This window comes from Artibeus jamaicensis, unplaced genomic scaffold, assembly GCF_021234435.1.
Source record: "Artibeus jamaicensis isolate MK-2021 breed Jamaican fruit bat unplaced genomic scaffold, CSHL_Jam_final contig_415, whole genome shotgun sequence".
In the NCBI taxonomy this organism is placed as follows: Eukaryota; Metazoa; Chordata; class Mammalia; order Chiroptera; family Phyllostomidae; genus Artibeus; species Artibeus jamaicensis.
In genome coordinates, this window is record NW_026521823.1 from 35,700,027 (window position 1) to 35,717,036 (window position 17,010).

The window sequence follows — 17,010 nt, forward strand, 5'->3', positions numbered from 1 at the left end:
CACAGATGTAGATATAGATATAAAATCTTAACACGTGTCTCTTTCTCTGCCACTCACTTTATCGTTCTGAGGTTTTAGCGGTGTGTCCATGACCACATCTCTGTGCCACAGCTCCACCGGCCTCTACTTCCTGACGCCCTTCCTCCTGAGCAGAGCAGCAGTGTCCTCCGGCCCCCCCAGGATCCGGACTTTGAAGTCTCTTCCCTGCTCTCCATATTCCCAGTCCCCAGAGATCATTTATTTTTAATCAGTTTATTTATTAACTAGAGATCTGGGGTTGCCTTTTTCCCACCACTGCAATATAATCTTCAGCCCAGATTATTCCTCTTCGCCTAGACCATTGCTATAATTTCTAACCAATTTCACCACCTGGGAGCTCTTCTGATTCTAGTGTGTCCTTGAGGATGCTACCAAAGAGAGCTTTCGCCAGTGGGGGTCTTGTCTAAACCTCTGTGGCGCTCCCCAACATCTCCTGCACTAGTGATCCCTATGTTTTATACCATCGACTTAGGCTACTTCTGTAGCCTAAGACCCTAAAGCAGCATTACCAATGCGAAAATATCATCCCTTAAAGAGAACTTTGGAAATTTAAGGGAGCATTTCCCCCCATTTCTCAAATGACTAGAAAGCATCTCTGGAATTCGACAACAGGCAGGAGTAAAGGATTTTGCTCTTGTGCAATGAATGTGGCCCCCTCCATGTTAAGAAGAGCTGGCTGGTGTTCCATGACCTTGGAGTGCCCTGCTGGGTGTTCTCATGGATAAAAACAGACAAGCGCACAAACAAACCTGTTCATCATGACGTGGGTCGAGACCTCACCTCTGTTTTACACGTTTGCACAAAGTGATTTTTTACATTTATTTTGTACTTTTTGGACAGTCTTAATAGAACTCAAGTTTGCACAAATACCACAACCATGTAAATGGAGGCAAAGCATTCTTTAACGTGTCAGGACCCTTACCAGAAACGGTTTGGCATTTCGAAAAGCTGCGCCCCTTGTCACACGTGTTGTCTGCGCTTGTGTCTGTCATATTCAAAATAAGCTGCACATGCCCGGGTGTGACTATTCAACCCTTCCATTCTGTCTTCTAACACACGTGTGCCTGCATGTTGACATTTTAAAATACATGAGTTATTAACTTCTTTTATAAGAAGTTACTTCCTTTGATATCTTAGTTATATTTCAGGTATGGCAATAGATTGAATTTTTTAATGAAATGTGTGCATGTTGTCTAGATTGATTGTCATGAAAGTTATGCTGTAAAAGTCTTGTCCAGAGAAGGGGTATCAGCATTAGCAGGTGTCCAGGCAGATGAAGTGTTTGGCTGGTGGCAGTGGAAGGGAGGGACAAGGAAAAAGCTCAGTGGCGAAGCAGCCTGTGCACCAGAGCCTGCGGCCGGGGGAGGAAATGCACGTTCTGACAAAGACTTCTCTGGGCTGCGGGGCCAGCCTGCAGCTCGGTGACCGCTCTCTGTGACTGCAGCCGTGAGGTCCTGGACGTCCGGGGACCCAGCAACTGCTGTCAGTCTTAAAGGGCATCTAATACGATTGCTTTTGTTCTAATAAGAACGGCTCCTAACAGAATTATAAAGGTTTAGATAGAAAACACAGATGCAGGGAAAAAAAACATAATATGAATACAAATATGTGTTTGAATCTATTGTAGCTGGCTGCCATTTCGGGAGTACGTTTAGAAATTTTTCTTCTTCTCATTGAAGATGGGGTTTCTTTCTCCGCTCATTCCTGGAAACAGTGAAGCAAATGGACTGGAGAATTCCATGGGTTAACAAGAACCCTGACTTTAGGAATTTGCTACTTGTACTTTAAGAGATAAGATACGAGGAAAAGAATTAGTTGAGAGTTCTTCCTTTTATTACTGTTATCGTGAGTTTATCTCGCGCTGTGACCTGGGGCATCCACATGTATTTTCTTCTCCGTGGGGAAATGTATTTGAAAATACGGCCACAAAAGCAAAGGGCCATGCAAAAGGAAGGCATTGTCATTAGCCATGCTTCTAACCTGGCTTAGAATGAACGTGGGTTTTGGGATCAAGTCTCAAAGGTTTCTCTAACTAATGCTTGAGGAAAAGTCTTCATGGTGTGTCCTTCACAGAAAGGACCCTTCTGCTTTCTTCTACTGACGCTTGCTTTACTTTACAGAAATTTGGAACTTTCAGACTTGCTGTGAGTAGAAGTTATTCCCACCTGTCTTGTGTGTGGGTGGACATGCACAGAGATGATAGATGTAAGAATGCCTCATTGAAGGTCAGCGAGGGTTAGAGAGCGTGCAGGGAGTGCTTGTAACACAGTCCTAAATATATTTTGGCTGCAGTGTATATATTAATGGTTTAGGAACTTTTAACCCCGTCTGTTCCACACAAAGAAACTGAAGCTCAGAGAGCTTATGTGACATTGCACAGCTATTCAGGGAAAGGAGCAACTAGAATCAGGGTAGAAAACTTGGTTCCTACCCGTACACCCTGCGGATGTTTCAAAACAGTATTTCATTTACATGTTCAATAAAGTTTAAAAAGGAACCCATTTAAAGGTGTTTAGGGGGGAAATCTCTTTAAGGACTATCCCTTTTGCTGCTCCCTTCATGCCTTTTTCTATCAAAAAGTCAATGAGGTTCTTGATTTCTTTCGCAGTGGGACCTGTCTTGTTTCTGTATTTTTATTAGTCCGTCAGGCCTCCCCAAGGGGTAAGACCCCTGAGAGACTTCTTCTCAGTGGCTGTGATTACAGGGCAGGATTGCACCCACTCTTGGAGGTCACGTGGCTCCAGCCGCAGCCCCTGCGGGTCCCTGTCCAGCCCAGGCATCTGCATCTGATAGGCTCAGGATGTGGCCGCGTCGTTCATTGATCCAGAGAAAGAGCACGTTGAGAGCTATTTTCATATAAGCTCCAGAAATAGAGGTGAGAGGCTCAAACACGAAACCACTCACAGGAAGGAAAGATCAGTTTTGAAGAACTATATTTTAAGAATTTTAAAAACCAAAGCTAGGAAACGCAACAATTCTCAGAATGAGAAAGAGGAAACTCGGGGAGACGTAGCTTCTTTGTTATCATTAGATTTATGCAAAATAAAATTAAAGGCATCCCATAAATTACTTAATGGATAATGAGCCCTTGACTGTCTGACTCAGAAATCAGTTTGTTTTGCAAGGATCCTTTAATCAGCTCCCTAGGAGGCCAAGGCCTGGCAGACAGCTAAAATTCCGTAGATGACCGAAAGTAAACTGGAGGTGGCTGTGTGCGGCAGAACTATTTTTCCTTAAGGCAGTCTTAAATTTTGAACAATCTCGGTCTCAAGATCGGGCATGATTGATGCTTTTCCCTTCAAAACGGTACAAACTCACTACAAAGCACTGGCAAGGCGAGGACACCTGGGGTCCACAGCCCAGGCTTGTCTGAGGCGTGTAGGAGGCAGGGAGCTGGCCTTTTCGGTTGTGAATGACAGGCCATGAACTCCCTGTGCCATATCACAGGGCGGCTGTAAAAGACCGTGGGCAGCAGATTCTTTTATGCCATCAAAGTCAGAGATTCCTGAAAAATCTAACACCGAGGCGAGTTCTGAATGTATTTGGAAAAATGAAATGTCATGTTAGTCAAGACCCTAAAAATAGCTTGGGATTAATTATTTTGTAAAGTAGAATGGTGGGTCCTTTGATATTTCGGGAAATACGAGAACCTTGTTTCTGCATCCTTGAACTTCAGGCTTGCCTTTCCTTTGAAGATGAGTTGCACAGTGAGTCCTGACATTGGTTAAAGCTGGAGCTGTCTGCAGAGGAGGGGTGCTACAAAACAGCCCCTCTGTAAAGACCTCCAGCAGAAAGGGACTGAGGACCACCAGGCCTCTAAGACAGTCCTCCCTTGGACAAAGGTCCTGTAAACAAAGTCCCATCCACCCCCACCCAAGGCCTGAATACCGTCTACAGATTATGAGTTAGCCTATTTTTTAATTCTATAGAAGGAGGTCTTTTCTGGGACAGATGTCTCAGGTGTTTTCTGTTTAGTCTAGTTTTGTTTTGTTTTGTTTGTTTTTGTTGATCAGACACATAGCCACTGGGGGAAGCCCCCAGCTAGCCTTCCTATAATTGTTTCTGTGAGAATCCGTGAACCCGAGACTGTGTCTTCAAATCAGGACAGACATCTTTGTTCCTTCATTGACCAGCAGGGTGCCTGGCATGCAGAAAGGTGGCAAGCAATGCTTACTGCAGCGGTTCTCAAACTTGAGCTAGCTTCAGAGTCTGCCCTGGAGAGCTTGTTAAAACAGATCACTGGGCCCCACCCCCAGGGTTTCTGATTCAGTCCCTTGAGCTGAGACCTGAGAATGTGCACTTCTAACAAGCTCCCTGGGCTACTACTGCTGCTGCTGCTGGCTGACCCAGAGACCACACCTCGAGAATTGCTGGGCTAAGGATTCTGGGTCTTGAAGTTCCCATTATTTTACCCCGGGAAAGCTCCTTATCCCTACCCCCAACCTACTTGGGAGCAACAGGGGGAGCCAGTCACACCTGCTGGAATTTTCCTACAGGACACTAGTGGAAGCCCCAATCTGAAGCCTGGTTCCTTTAGATTGGAATTTGGTCCCTATTGAAACGCACGTGCTCGTTGGAGGAGGGTCGGGAGCTCCTGTGACAATCATTTATTGGGCATATTCTATGAACCAGCCACTAAACCAAACTCTGGAGATTTGAAAATCAGTACTTAGAGCTCTTGCGAATTAGGGAAGGCTGGTATTTACTTAAAAGTAATTCCCAGACGGAAAGATGGACCATAGCATGGCCATCAAAGGGAGGTCAGGCAAGAACACCACTTCGGGGTGAAGTGGGGACCCAGCTGACCATTCAAGGCAAAGAGAAAGACCCTCCGTGTGAGGGGCTGAGCAAAGCAGCAGGGGGAGACCACAGGAGGCTGCTGAATGCTTGAAGAGGACGAGGAGAGTCGGTGCCGACGGAGAAGCCAGGACGGAGAAACGGCTGGGAACAGCCGCTTCGACATGCCGCCCAGGTTCTTCACTGCAAGGAGCTCTTTGGAGTGGGATTACTGGGATGTTGGCACTAAAACTGAAGCATGAGTCAAAAAAAAAAGTGAGAAAATGAAAACCAAGCATTGGGAGAAGCCTAGAAAAAAATAGAAAATACTGTGAGTAAGAGAGCCTGTTTCTCAGTACAGCCCAGAGACTTCTGGGCCAGGTAGATGGTGCCTTGCGTGGAATCAAGGCCAGTGCTGACATACAAGGAGCCTTCTTGGAAATTAGAAAAAGCTGCCCCCTCCATAGAGAGAGATTTTAATGGAGACTCCTGTGGGCAGATGCACTAGAAAACGCTACCCACGCTTCCCCACTCACCCAGAGTGTTTCCGTTGAAACACTCAACCCGAGAAGGCTCTCCGTCAATGCCACCAGCATATTCAGGCGACACATCACACCTGGGGTGACGGCCTGGGCCCTAAAAGGACTTCATTCATTTCTGGGTTAGTAGACACTTGGAGAAATAGAGCGGGTTCAGGCCTTTGTAGTAACACTGTTGGTTTTGTACTTGGAGAAAGTTCTCTGTGGGTTCCCTTCGGCCACAAACTACGACAGTCTGAGGAGTGAAGGATGCTCCAGATAAGTGAGCTCTTGTTGCTCCAAGGCACTGCCCCAGTTTCAGAATCGATGGCTGGAGCAGATCCACCCCAGGCACAACCCTGGTCACTGACATAGAACTACTGCAGAGAGAGAGAAGGCCTTAAGGTGGATTTTTTCAATAAATATGTGTATAGCAATCCCTCCCTTCATCCCCTTGCATTTGGATACCGCTGTACTGTTTACCAAGTACTTTTTGTGTTTCCTCTACAATCTGTCCTTCACGGCAGCCACCTTGTAAAGTAGGTAGGAATTGTTACCAACCCTTTACAAATGAAGAAACTGGATCCCAAAGAAATGGACTTACCCAAGGTCATGTGAAGGATGCCAGGCAAAATGAGGGCTAGACATGCTGGATCTTAGGTCTGGGTAATGTCCACCATTCCAGAGAATTCTATGTTGGCCAGTAGAAGAAATGCAAAAGCCACTAAAACAGTGCCATCAACAGAAATATGACAGGAGCTACACAGATAATTCTGAATTTTGAGGCGCTAAAAGGAAGAAAGTTTTACTTTAATAATAATAATAATATTTGTTCCAATGTGTTAAAAAAGACTTATCAATTCACCATGTAGTAATTATAAAATAATATTAATGAGATGTTTTCGTGGTATTCCTTTTATGCTAAGTCTTTGAAATTACTGTGTATTTCACACTTCTAAGTGTGAAATGCACATTGATTTTTATACGCCTCTCAACTTGGATTAGAAATACTTGATTTTTATTTGGATTTCATAAAATTTACAACTGAAAAGTAGATTCGTCTGCTCGAGTCGGTCCAAGAACACTCAAAAGTTTTCCAATAACTCAGGATCCGTTTCAAATTAAACTTACATTCCTTAAGAATAGATACTATTTTTAAATTCAGTTCCTCTGTGTCACTGGCTACATTTCAGGAGCTCAATGTCCACATGTGGCAAGTGGCTTCTGTTTTGGAGAGTAAAACCTGAGCATGTAATGCCCCACCCTGTGACCTCACAGTCTGGTAGAGTCAGCATGTCTTTTGGTTTATGTGTTTGCATGGTTTGATCTCGCCCTTTGATGACTGTGTTAAAAGTTGTTCCTCTCCATCCTCACCCATCATGGCCCATTTCTACTGGTGGCGTCTTTGATAACAGAAGCTGTGTCACTTTTAGGAAACAGACAACCATCTGGGAGAAAGAGTGGGTTTCTGGGAGGTGAAGGGAGCAATTGACTGAGGTGCAGTGTGTGAGGTCCCTCCCTGTCCTTCCGGAACCTCTTTGACACTCACGGGATGTTTCTCTGGCTCCGAGAAAGCTTGGCTCTTCTGCCTGTAAAAGCAAGTTCGTCTCGATAGAGTTTGGTCATCTAAATTCTGGTTGGATTTCCATAGGGACCAGAAGTGGTACTCTGTTTTCCCCCAAGAGAAAAACTGTCCTGCTATCTAAAAGCATGAGGAAAAGTGTACCACATTCACGGGGCTGGGCTGAGGGCATCGCTCCTGTTGCAGGAGCCCTGGAGTGTTCATGTGCGGTCCATGTATCAACACGTTGGCCTGTTTCTGCTCCTACACTCGAAGCCTCTGCAAAGACGATGTTGCAGGCTTCGAGAATGAGCATCTCCTGCATCCTTCTTGTCCTGTAGTTCCCCTGGGCCTCAGTCCATGGGATTCAGGGGCTCTATACGTATTTTTCAAATATAAATTTAATGTGTCCAAGCCAGCTTTTTAAACCTCCTAATTCGTAGTGCCTCACCCCCACGGAACACACAGGCAGAGATATTTCCTTGTCCCTGGCCTCCCTCATCCTTTGTCTTCCACTGGGGGTGGCAGTGGGGGTTGAGGTAATGCAGGTCCAGGCTGGTCTGTGAAACCTGACCCAGAGTACATTTGGTTATTAAACTCGTTGTCTTAAACGCCCTGAGTTAAGCTGGTTGATGTTAGCTGCTGGGAACACAGCGCTGCCTACCAGGCAAGCAGGAGCCTGCCTGTCCCCTCAAATATTTTACAATTGAAGTTAGGTATGTGTCATAGCTTTCAAGGTTTCCAGTGTCCTTAAATGCACAGCCAATTAAAACTCATTCAAACACATCTACTAAGAAGTCCAAAAAGTATGGGGATGAAGTAGCACTTCCTACTTGGTCCCAAGAAGTGTCCTGCTAGATAAATGTTTCATAACCACATAAGCTTAAGAGACCCATTGCTTCTCTTCCCCTATTAGAAACTCAGTCAAGGCCAGGGGATGGGGGAAGCCATGTTGCACGGAAGCCTATTCAGGTTGATTTACCTGGAGCTAACTAAACTTAATTGAGTGTGGGACCTACTTTTTCAGGGAGCACTTGCAAACCTCTTAAGACTTAGTGTTTTCTGAATTTATTTGGAATATCCTGATCTTAAATAATCTACTTCCAGTCTCCATTAAGTTCCTAGTTATAATTTTTTTAAAAAGGTAGCAAGACTAAGCATGTATTTAAGATTGCATGTGGCACATCTAGTTTATGAAAATGATCAGCTTCTGCTGGTTAGTCCTTTATTCATGCTTGACCCAATAATGTTAAATGGTTAAGGTTTTAATAATTTCACAACCCCTGAAAATAATAAAAGAAATGAAATAGGCTGGTTTTAGACATCTGAACTTACTAATTATATTTTTGTTGTAGATAGTTAATTCCAGCATTCCGCCAAATAGAGCATTTTTAGATGGTAACTCCATTAAAGTCTAAACTGAACCTAAAACTAACTAACTTGCTTTCATTTAGTCAGGGAGTCAATCATCAATCAGGTCTGTCAATAAATATTTTTTGAGGACTGAGTAGCTATAACCTAAGGCCTAAAGAATACAGAATTGAAAATCACAAACTGTCCTCATTCCCTGAGTGCTTACGGCATGGAGGGGGGACACGAACATTAAGGAAGTAATAATAGTAGACAGAAAAGTGTAGGAGATATGAGACCAAATATCAAGAAATCTCTACCTATTCATCTCTAAGTTCAAATCTCTGTAAACTAAAAAAGATATAAAAAATAAGGAGCCTACGCTTCATCTAGGAGGACAATATCCTTATTATATAGAAAAAACACATCCCAAATAATTGTTTATAGCATTTTCAACAATGAAATCAATGGCCCAAATGTGAAATTAATTGGAAGCTACAGTTCTGTTACACTATTTTGGCAATGGAGCACATTAGATTGAATAGATTCAGAACGCCTAATTATTGTGTCTGCCACACTCATCTTTTTGAGCCACTCCTAACTTTTGGACGGCTGCCTGGCTCATTTCTGCAATCCGGTTGCAGTTGCGTACTTTTTCTCTTCTCTCCCCCCACTTTTTTTTTAATGTATAACTTTCCTCACTATACTCAAAGCTCAAAGGTCTCAAATGCATTTTTGCAAATTCTTGATAAGGGCTGAAGAATTTGTTAAAGTGTTGATTTCATTGAGTTTGGGTGTAAGTTGATATTTTATCGATGTTTTGCAGGTTCATGATTTAAAAGTGCCTGTGTGAAGTCACTTTTGCTGGAAACTGCAGCCCAGGACCTCTTGTTGTGTTTTCAAAGTCTTGTTTTTGTGTCAAATTACCCTGACCTTAGGAGTGGATGAAGATACCTCAATTGTCTGATTTCGGAGCTTAACAAGGTGGAAGGAAAAGAGAAATCCTGCCAAGATCTGAACATCGAAGTGGCTTATTTTCCACCCTTGTCAGTAGCTGTAGTAAGCTTCAGAACTACACACATTCTCCCACGGAATGCCATGATATTGAAGCCACTTTGTTAAAAACAGTGGTGTCTGCAAAACAGTCAGGAGACTCAGACATTCACAGCCAGAGATGACACTGAGCATGCTCTTATTTCGGCCCACGGTCTTCAAGTGGGGCATACGGATGGATGAGTGACTGCCTGCCAATAAATCCTCTTCTTTCGCTATTTCTCGGATTGGACTTCATTGTGCAATTTATCACGTACCTTCAGACTTACATGTGGGGTTTTTTGCCACAATAGTTCTGGGTCCTTGGAACTTGCCTTGATTTCATCATTTAACAGGAACTAACAGGATCCAAAGTACTTTATCATCATGGCTTTGAATGTCGCCCCAGTCAGAGATACCAAATGGCTGACGTTAGAGGTCTGCAGACAGTTCCAAAGAGGAACCTGCTCGCGCTCTGATGAGGAATGCAAATTTGCTCACCCCCCAAAAAGCTGCCAGGTTGAAAATGGAAGAGTCATTGCCTGCTTTGATTCACTAAAGGTAAGAGAATGCGTTTTACATGTCACGTCTGTGCCACATTGGAATGAAATGTTTTTCCTTGTACTTTTACAGAAGTTTAACAACTGGTTCTGGATTCTGTTTTCTTCTTTGTGGTGACCACCAAGAAATTTTCACTTAATTTTGTTCATATCAGGCATATATAAATATTTTACAAATCCCTGTTGAAATTAAAAATACATGAGGCTGTCATATCGGGTCTAGCTTGAGACTCACATACTCAAGAGTTTTAAATCAAAGTCTGGCTTGTGAAAACTAAAGGTGAATATTTTATTAACATTTGATCTTCTCGAGGGTTTATAAAGGTGAAGGAATTGAATGTGTCATTTTTGTGTGCCAATTATCTGATTCAACTCTCGAAGCATTTTCTACTCTTGTGGTTTTCTTTTCTGGCCAAGGGCTTCCTAAAAAAATACATCTGAATGGGTTTTTCATTCTCTCGACAATGTGGCATGGCTAACAATGGTTAAGTACACCTCAGTACTCCTTGAGAACCTACTGTGCGAAAGTTAACACATAACACATCACAGATAGAATGGGATGCAAGATGGCATCCTTGATGAGCTCCCTGCCTGGGAGGGAAAATACAGCAGGTACAGAAGCAAAGCATTCAGGACAGAAAGGGGCACATGCTCCAAGCAGGGACCGGAGAGATGACTTCTCTGGGAGTTCATAGAACAAAGAGTGGGCTTCCAGATGACTGTTTCCAAAAAAATGGTTTCAGAGGCTGTGGCACCTCAGTTGTGTACCGAGTAGGTTGGAGTTTGGACTTGAAGAAATGGGAGAATCATAGTGAAAAATGTAATTGAAGGAAATGGGGAGACTTAGCACATAATTCTTTGTGGTTTATTTTTCCCTAAAATTATGATGCTATGAATCCCAGATTGTCTAGGACTGTGCTAACATTGTCATGATATTGTTTCCCATGGAGATAAGTAAGATAGATAGCTTAACAAGAGTTTAATATTTATATCTGCAAAAGTTTATTAAAATAAGCTTACTAAACAATAACAAAAAATGTTGATTCATACCTTTGATACATGATTTGGAAAATTCCTGCACTATGAGTTTACAAAAGAGTGACCGTAGCTTTTTTGGGGGTATTGAAGGGACTGGGTAAGTTCTGGAGGAAAAAATTTTATCTTAAAGTAAAAAATTATGTCTTGTAAGATGTGTGTGTCAAAACTGAAATATAAGACATTCGATCATATGTTTAAGTAAACCTTACAGGGGAAAATTTGTCTACACACTAACAACAGAAGAATACATTGATATTCCAACTTAAAGTTTGAAATTTTTAAGAACAGATATACTAGTTCCTTCACTTACTACCCTATTTTATTCCCTTTTTCTCATTAAAAAATATTAGTTAGACTTTAAAATTATGAATCAGTTTGTCTACACAGAAATGAATAGAGCAATAAATTATAATTCACATAAACTATAACAGTATAAACTATTTTTATATTACTTTTCATTTTACTTTTATAGTCAAAAAAGCAAAGTAACTATGTATTTGCTTCTGTGATTATTACCAATAGAAGCATTCACTATAAAAAGCAGTGTAGATTAAAAGTTAGATCTTAAAAAAATAAAATAAAAGTTAGATTTTTAAGAACATCCAAATACCAAAACAAGTCAAAGATGAGAAACTCATTTTTCAGAGCATCCCCAATTCCTACATTTTATTAATCCAAGCCTTCTCTGGTTGGATATGAAGTATTAAATAAACATTATTTATAAATAATGTTTATAATAAATAAACAAATAGCTTAATAAATAAACATTAAGCTAGTCTCTTAAAACTTTTAACTTTTTAAAACTAGTTAGAGCAGGAGACCTGACTTATAAAGTTGCGTGTTTCTTGGATGTCAACAGGACACAGATCCTTAGAACTCACGACCTCACTGTGGCTTCTCCGGGACCACAGTTGTTGGCGGAGTCCAACCCCCGAGACAGAGAGTAAGACCAATTATGTTTCCTGTAAAACCAGAAGCCAAGCCATGGGAATGTGAGCACTATTCCAATGGATAAGAGCTTTAGAACTTTATTTTTAGAAGTGTGTATCAGAACCACTTTTAAGTGTCGAAGCATACTTTTATATTTCCTCAAGTCATCAGCTCCATTTTTAAATTGGACGTTTTCAGCTTATTTAATTTGAGTGTGTGCTCTGTATTTTTTATGTTATCAAACTGTAAAGAATGTAAAAAGAGCCCACAGGCACACACTAAGACAGGCCGGAATCTAAATACCTGTTCGAGCACTTCCCAGCCTTGGGTGGGTCATGTATCACTCTTTATCGCTGCTGTCTCACCGGTAAAATGAGGATATCACCTGTGAAGTTGACTCACGTATGCACCGTGTCCAGCATGGTGCTGGCACAGTCACCCTGCAAGGTGGTTGCAAGGATTACAAGTTTTTCAACAGGGGCTGATAAATAAAAAACTCCCTCAAAAATTGCAGCTAGAAGAAGGGGATGGCAATGATGATAATTAAGCTATTTAATTTTACTTCCTTTACTATATTAAAAGAAGACAGTGTTGCCCAGCGGAACACGCCTGCAGTAAGGAGAAGGGCGGGAGCTTTGAAGTTAGACGTGCCAAGGCTTGCACGCACCTTGGCTGCGACTCAGCATTCTTCCACCTCCTTGACTTCGGTTTCCTCTGCTTTAAAATGGATATAATAACTCCTACTTCGTAAGATCACCTCGCAGGCGAACTGGCCTGAGATATGGCAGTTGCTCAGCACGGGGCTGGATGTGGTAGGGACTGGCCATGTTAGTTTCTTCCATTTCACAGGAAGGTATCGCGGTAGAGCCCTTGATTTGGGTGACTGGCTTCACAGGCAGAGGTATCCAACTGGTAATCGTAATGTGTCCAGACTCAGCCATCAACTGCGTGAGTGATCACACCTCAGGGACACAGATTACTCACCCCGTTCAAAGCAGTTCTGGTGGAGGAAGACCTCATTTTTGTAGTTATTTATACCAGATGTTATCTGCAAACATTGTGAGGTATTTTTATTCATAAAAATAGGTAAAAGGAATCTATGCTGGTCTATCAATATAGACGTAAGTCCTTTATGAGGCTGAGTTATTCCTTTCTTTGCTTTTTTTGTTATGGATTATTTGTATACAGGAGTCATCTTCCATAAATACATACTAAACAAATTTGTGGGTGCTTGAAAGAGAGATTTGCTGGGGTCTTTGAAAAGGGAGTTATACATCTATAAGAACTTTTATAAAAGATGTTTCAGAAAATATAGCAGAGTTCTTGCAGTGATATTTTTAACTTATTCGCAACTCTCTTACCTTGTTGCATTTTATGTGAAATTACCGAGCATGCAAAAAAAATGTGATTTTTTTTTAAGTTCCACTATTATTATAAAGAATGGAATTGTGTACATCTTTTCTGGATGGCCGGAACATTCTGGAACATTACCTTCCACAGTTAGGTGAACTTCACAAAATAGAACTTGCTTCATGATCAACCAACATCTCTAGCAAAGACCTTGACCTCCCACCTCCATGTGTTTATGTCCATAAAACAATTGCCCTCACACTTTGAGACTTTTTTTTTCAGGTTCTTCCTTCTGTAACTGATAGAAATGAATGTGGGTTTGTTTGTTGTTGTTGTTGTTTTGCAAGTTAAAACAGCCAGAGAGGAATAAATGAATTAATTTTAACACTTATGAGACTAAAAGTTTTGGCATTTATCACTTTAACCAAGTATTTAATATATTTGCCTCAACATCTGAATTTGAATTTGGCTTAAAAAAGAAAACACTGGCTAAAAAAAAGAAAAAAATTTTTCAGCTAAAACACTGGCTAAAAAACCAGTTTTTAAAAGTATGTTGCTAATTTTTGCCCAAAAAAAGAAATATCTAGAGTACTTGGGGACATTGGATCTTACATAACCCTTCCCAGTAAAAACTCATCCAAAGAGTGTGATCCTTTTCCTGCCTACATCAGAAGATGCCCATTCTGCAGTCAGGTTCCCATCTCACCCAGAGTAATCCTTCCAACAAACAGCTCTCCACAGCCTGGGAGACGGACTTCCCACCCTTGGCCACCTGACTTCAGACCTACCCCTGCACCCTCAGCCAATCCGCTCCGGCCATCCCTCCTCTTTGCTGTTCCCTGGATGTACCCACGAGGATGCTTTTCAAAGAATGACAACCAGGAGAAACGAAGATGAAAAGCCCCGGCCCCAGAATCTATATCCGACCCCTGGCTTTCCTGCATGTTAAATGTTAGATCATTCCATCTTGACGGGCTCCGTTCCTTTGTTTGGTTGTTCCTTTATTCCCTCATTCCCTCTCTAACAAACAGGAGGTACAAACCCAAGATCTGCAGGAATCAGCAAGTAATATGAATGAGTGACTCAGCACTTAGCTGTCGGCACGACTCAGGGCTCACTGGAGGCTGCAAACACTGAACAGAAGAGCACATAACCTGCAAAGAGTGGCAGCTGCCACCTGGGCCACGGGCAGCTGTTTCCTGCCTCCTGAGAATACTGGGGATCTTTTCAAAAGAAGCAGGGAGACAGATTTCGGTGTGAAGTTTCTCAATGTCTTTTTATTTTTCACTTAATCTTCATTAAGTTGGTTACTCACTTTAGTGAGATCACATTGGTCAGTAGCCTTACATGAGTTTCAGGTGTACAACATTATCGTTCAGTATCTGTGTGCGCTACGGCGTGCTCACCACCAACCCCCCAGCTGCCATCGCCACCATACCTGGGTCCTCCTTTACCCGTTCCTCTCTCCCCTGTCTGCCTCCCCTCCCCCTCTGACAATCCCCAGTTCATGACTGTATGGATGAGTTCGTTTTTGTTTGGTCTTATTTGTTTGTTTCTTTTTTGTTTTCCATTCTTTCCACGTATGAGTGACAGCATACGGTGGTTGTCTTTTTCTGTCTTACTTCACTGAGCATAATCCCCACAAAGTCCATCCACGCTGCTGAAAATGGCAATATTTCTTCTTTTTATGGCCAAGTAGTATTCCGTCATATATATGCACCAGATTTTCTTCATCTGTTCATCTGCTGATGGACACTTAGGTTGTTCTCATATCTTGGCTATTGTATATAACATTGCAATAAAATAAGAGTGCAGCTAGCATGTCTAATTAGTGCCTTTTCATATTCTTCAGATAAATACCCAGAAGTAGAATAGCTGGATTGTTTGATGATTCTTTTCTGGATTTTTTGAGAAGCCTCCGTACCGTTTCTCCTGCTGGCTGTACCTGTGTCCGGTCCTCCCAGCAGAAGGGCCCCCTTCCCTCCACGTCATTTCCAGCACATTCGTTCTCCTCTTCTTGACAATAGCTGTTCTAACGGGTGTGAGGTGATATCTCGTTGTGGTTTGGAAGTTTCCCAATTTCTAAATCTTGGCAACAAATTAAAATATTTTCAAACCCTGAAGTTCAAACAAAACGCATCTCTGGGATGGATTCAGCCTGTAGACTGCCGCGTTTAACCTGAAATAAACAAATATCGATCATGTGACAGGACTTCACTGGGAATAGAACAGCATACACAGCATCTTCCATCAGGAGAGATGATTGAGAGCAGAGGGAATTTACTCTGCTCTTAATCATCCTTGAGAGCCTTTATTTACATCGCTTTAGGGGTTCGCTCTCTGGTTTTCCCTCATTGGCAGCTGCTTCCCTCTCTCCCTTCCCGAATCTCCCTCCTCCTCTTGGCCTCTACATGCTGATGTCTCTCTGGGCTTGTCCTTGAACTTCTCTACATTTCCTTACCTCCACGGTGGACACCTTACTCTTCTTATAGTTCATCAAGCATGTTCTTGCCCCAAAGCCTTTGTACTTTCTGGACTATCTGCGAGAAAACTGGACTTCCTAATCGGATGACCTCATCGAATCTAATGGCCGTAAACATTTTGTATATGCTGAATATTTCGTAATGTCTGTGTCTATTCCTGACTTCTCCCCTGAACTCTAGACTCATGTATTCAATGGCCTGCCTCACACCTCTGCTTGGATATTCAAGTGACATCTCAACTTTAACATGTCCACTAGCAAGTCCTTGAGTCCTCCTCCAAGCTATTGTTCCCATTGTGTATATTCTCAAGAGATGGTGTGATGCATTCAGTTGATCAAATAAAACATTTTGGAACCCACCTTACATCTCTTATGGTTATAACCATATTCAATCCATCAGCAAGTCCCATTCTCTCCATCTTCAAAAGATATTGTAGATCCAAGCACTTTTCAACACTGCTTCCATGACCACCTTGCCCCAAACCACCATCATGTCTCAGACGGACCATTAGAATAGCCTAGAGTAGCTCTCACTTTTGCCACCCCCCACCCCGGAAGACAGAGTGACTCATAAATGTCATGTCATTCTCTTGCTCAAAATTTTCCAGTAGATGCTCATATCACTGAAGTCCCCGTATGACCTGTGGCATTTCTGGTGCCATAGGTAGATCGTGCTTCCCCTCCCACAGTCTCCCATCACGTGGGCCTTCTTGCTCCTCCGGGCCTTTGCAAGGACTGTTCTCTGTGTCTGGAATGCTCTTCCCCCAGATAACTGGAGAAAACTCAATTCTTTACTCAGGTCTTTGCTTAAATGTTACATATCTATCCAGAAGCACCTTCAGAACTTATCCCTAAGGGACGTCTTCTGTCTACTCTTGTCTTCCTTGCCTGTGTCCACTGCTAGAAGGTAAGAATATAAGGTAGGAAAGGAATCTCACTGTTCTGTCCATGTACCTGGCAGCCGCTGGGAGCTCAGTCATATTTGTAAGTGCATAAAAATAGCCTCAAATCCTACACTTTTACATATCACTGCTCCAATAAAATTCAAATCACTTTTCTGGTTATGTCTTGTTCAATCTTTAAAATTAATGTATAGGCAGAAAACAACCAGAGTTAAAGGTTTTGTACAAATAAGCTCTTTGGTTTCTATCCCCAAAGGTGGTCCTGGGTCATTTCATGATTTTGGCTGCCGTGACAGGCAGGTCACCTGGAGACTTGCCCACAGGTGTCGAAGAACTATTGAAACGCATGGAGTGGCTTGTTGGGCCCCTGTGGGCAACTCAGCAGCCCCAGGGCCAGACAGCAGACTGACGCTTGTGCTGGACGCCATTTTCACTAATCTGTTGTAGAATAAGGACACCGAAATACCTTTAT

General features: G+C 42.4%; 1 protein-coding gene across 6 annotated transcripts in view; it reads left to right on the top strand.

Annotated features, from left to right (window-relative positions):
* MBNL2 (muscleblind like splicing regulator 2) overlaps positions 1 to 17,010 on the top strand; it is a 148,459-nt gene that overhangs the window by 38,594 nt on the left and 92,855 nt on the right. For all 6 annotated transcript variants that reach the window (XM_037132451.2, XM_037132453.2, XM_037132452.2 and 3 more), the window contains exon 2: positions 9,071 to 9,837. In XM_037132451.2, the coding sequence (XP_036988346.1) occupies positions 9,664 to 9,837 (174 nt within the window). In that variant the 5' untranslated portion in view covers positions 9,071 to 9,663. The remainder of the gene's footprint in view (positions 1 to 9,070; positions 9,838 to 17,010) is intronic.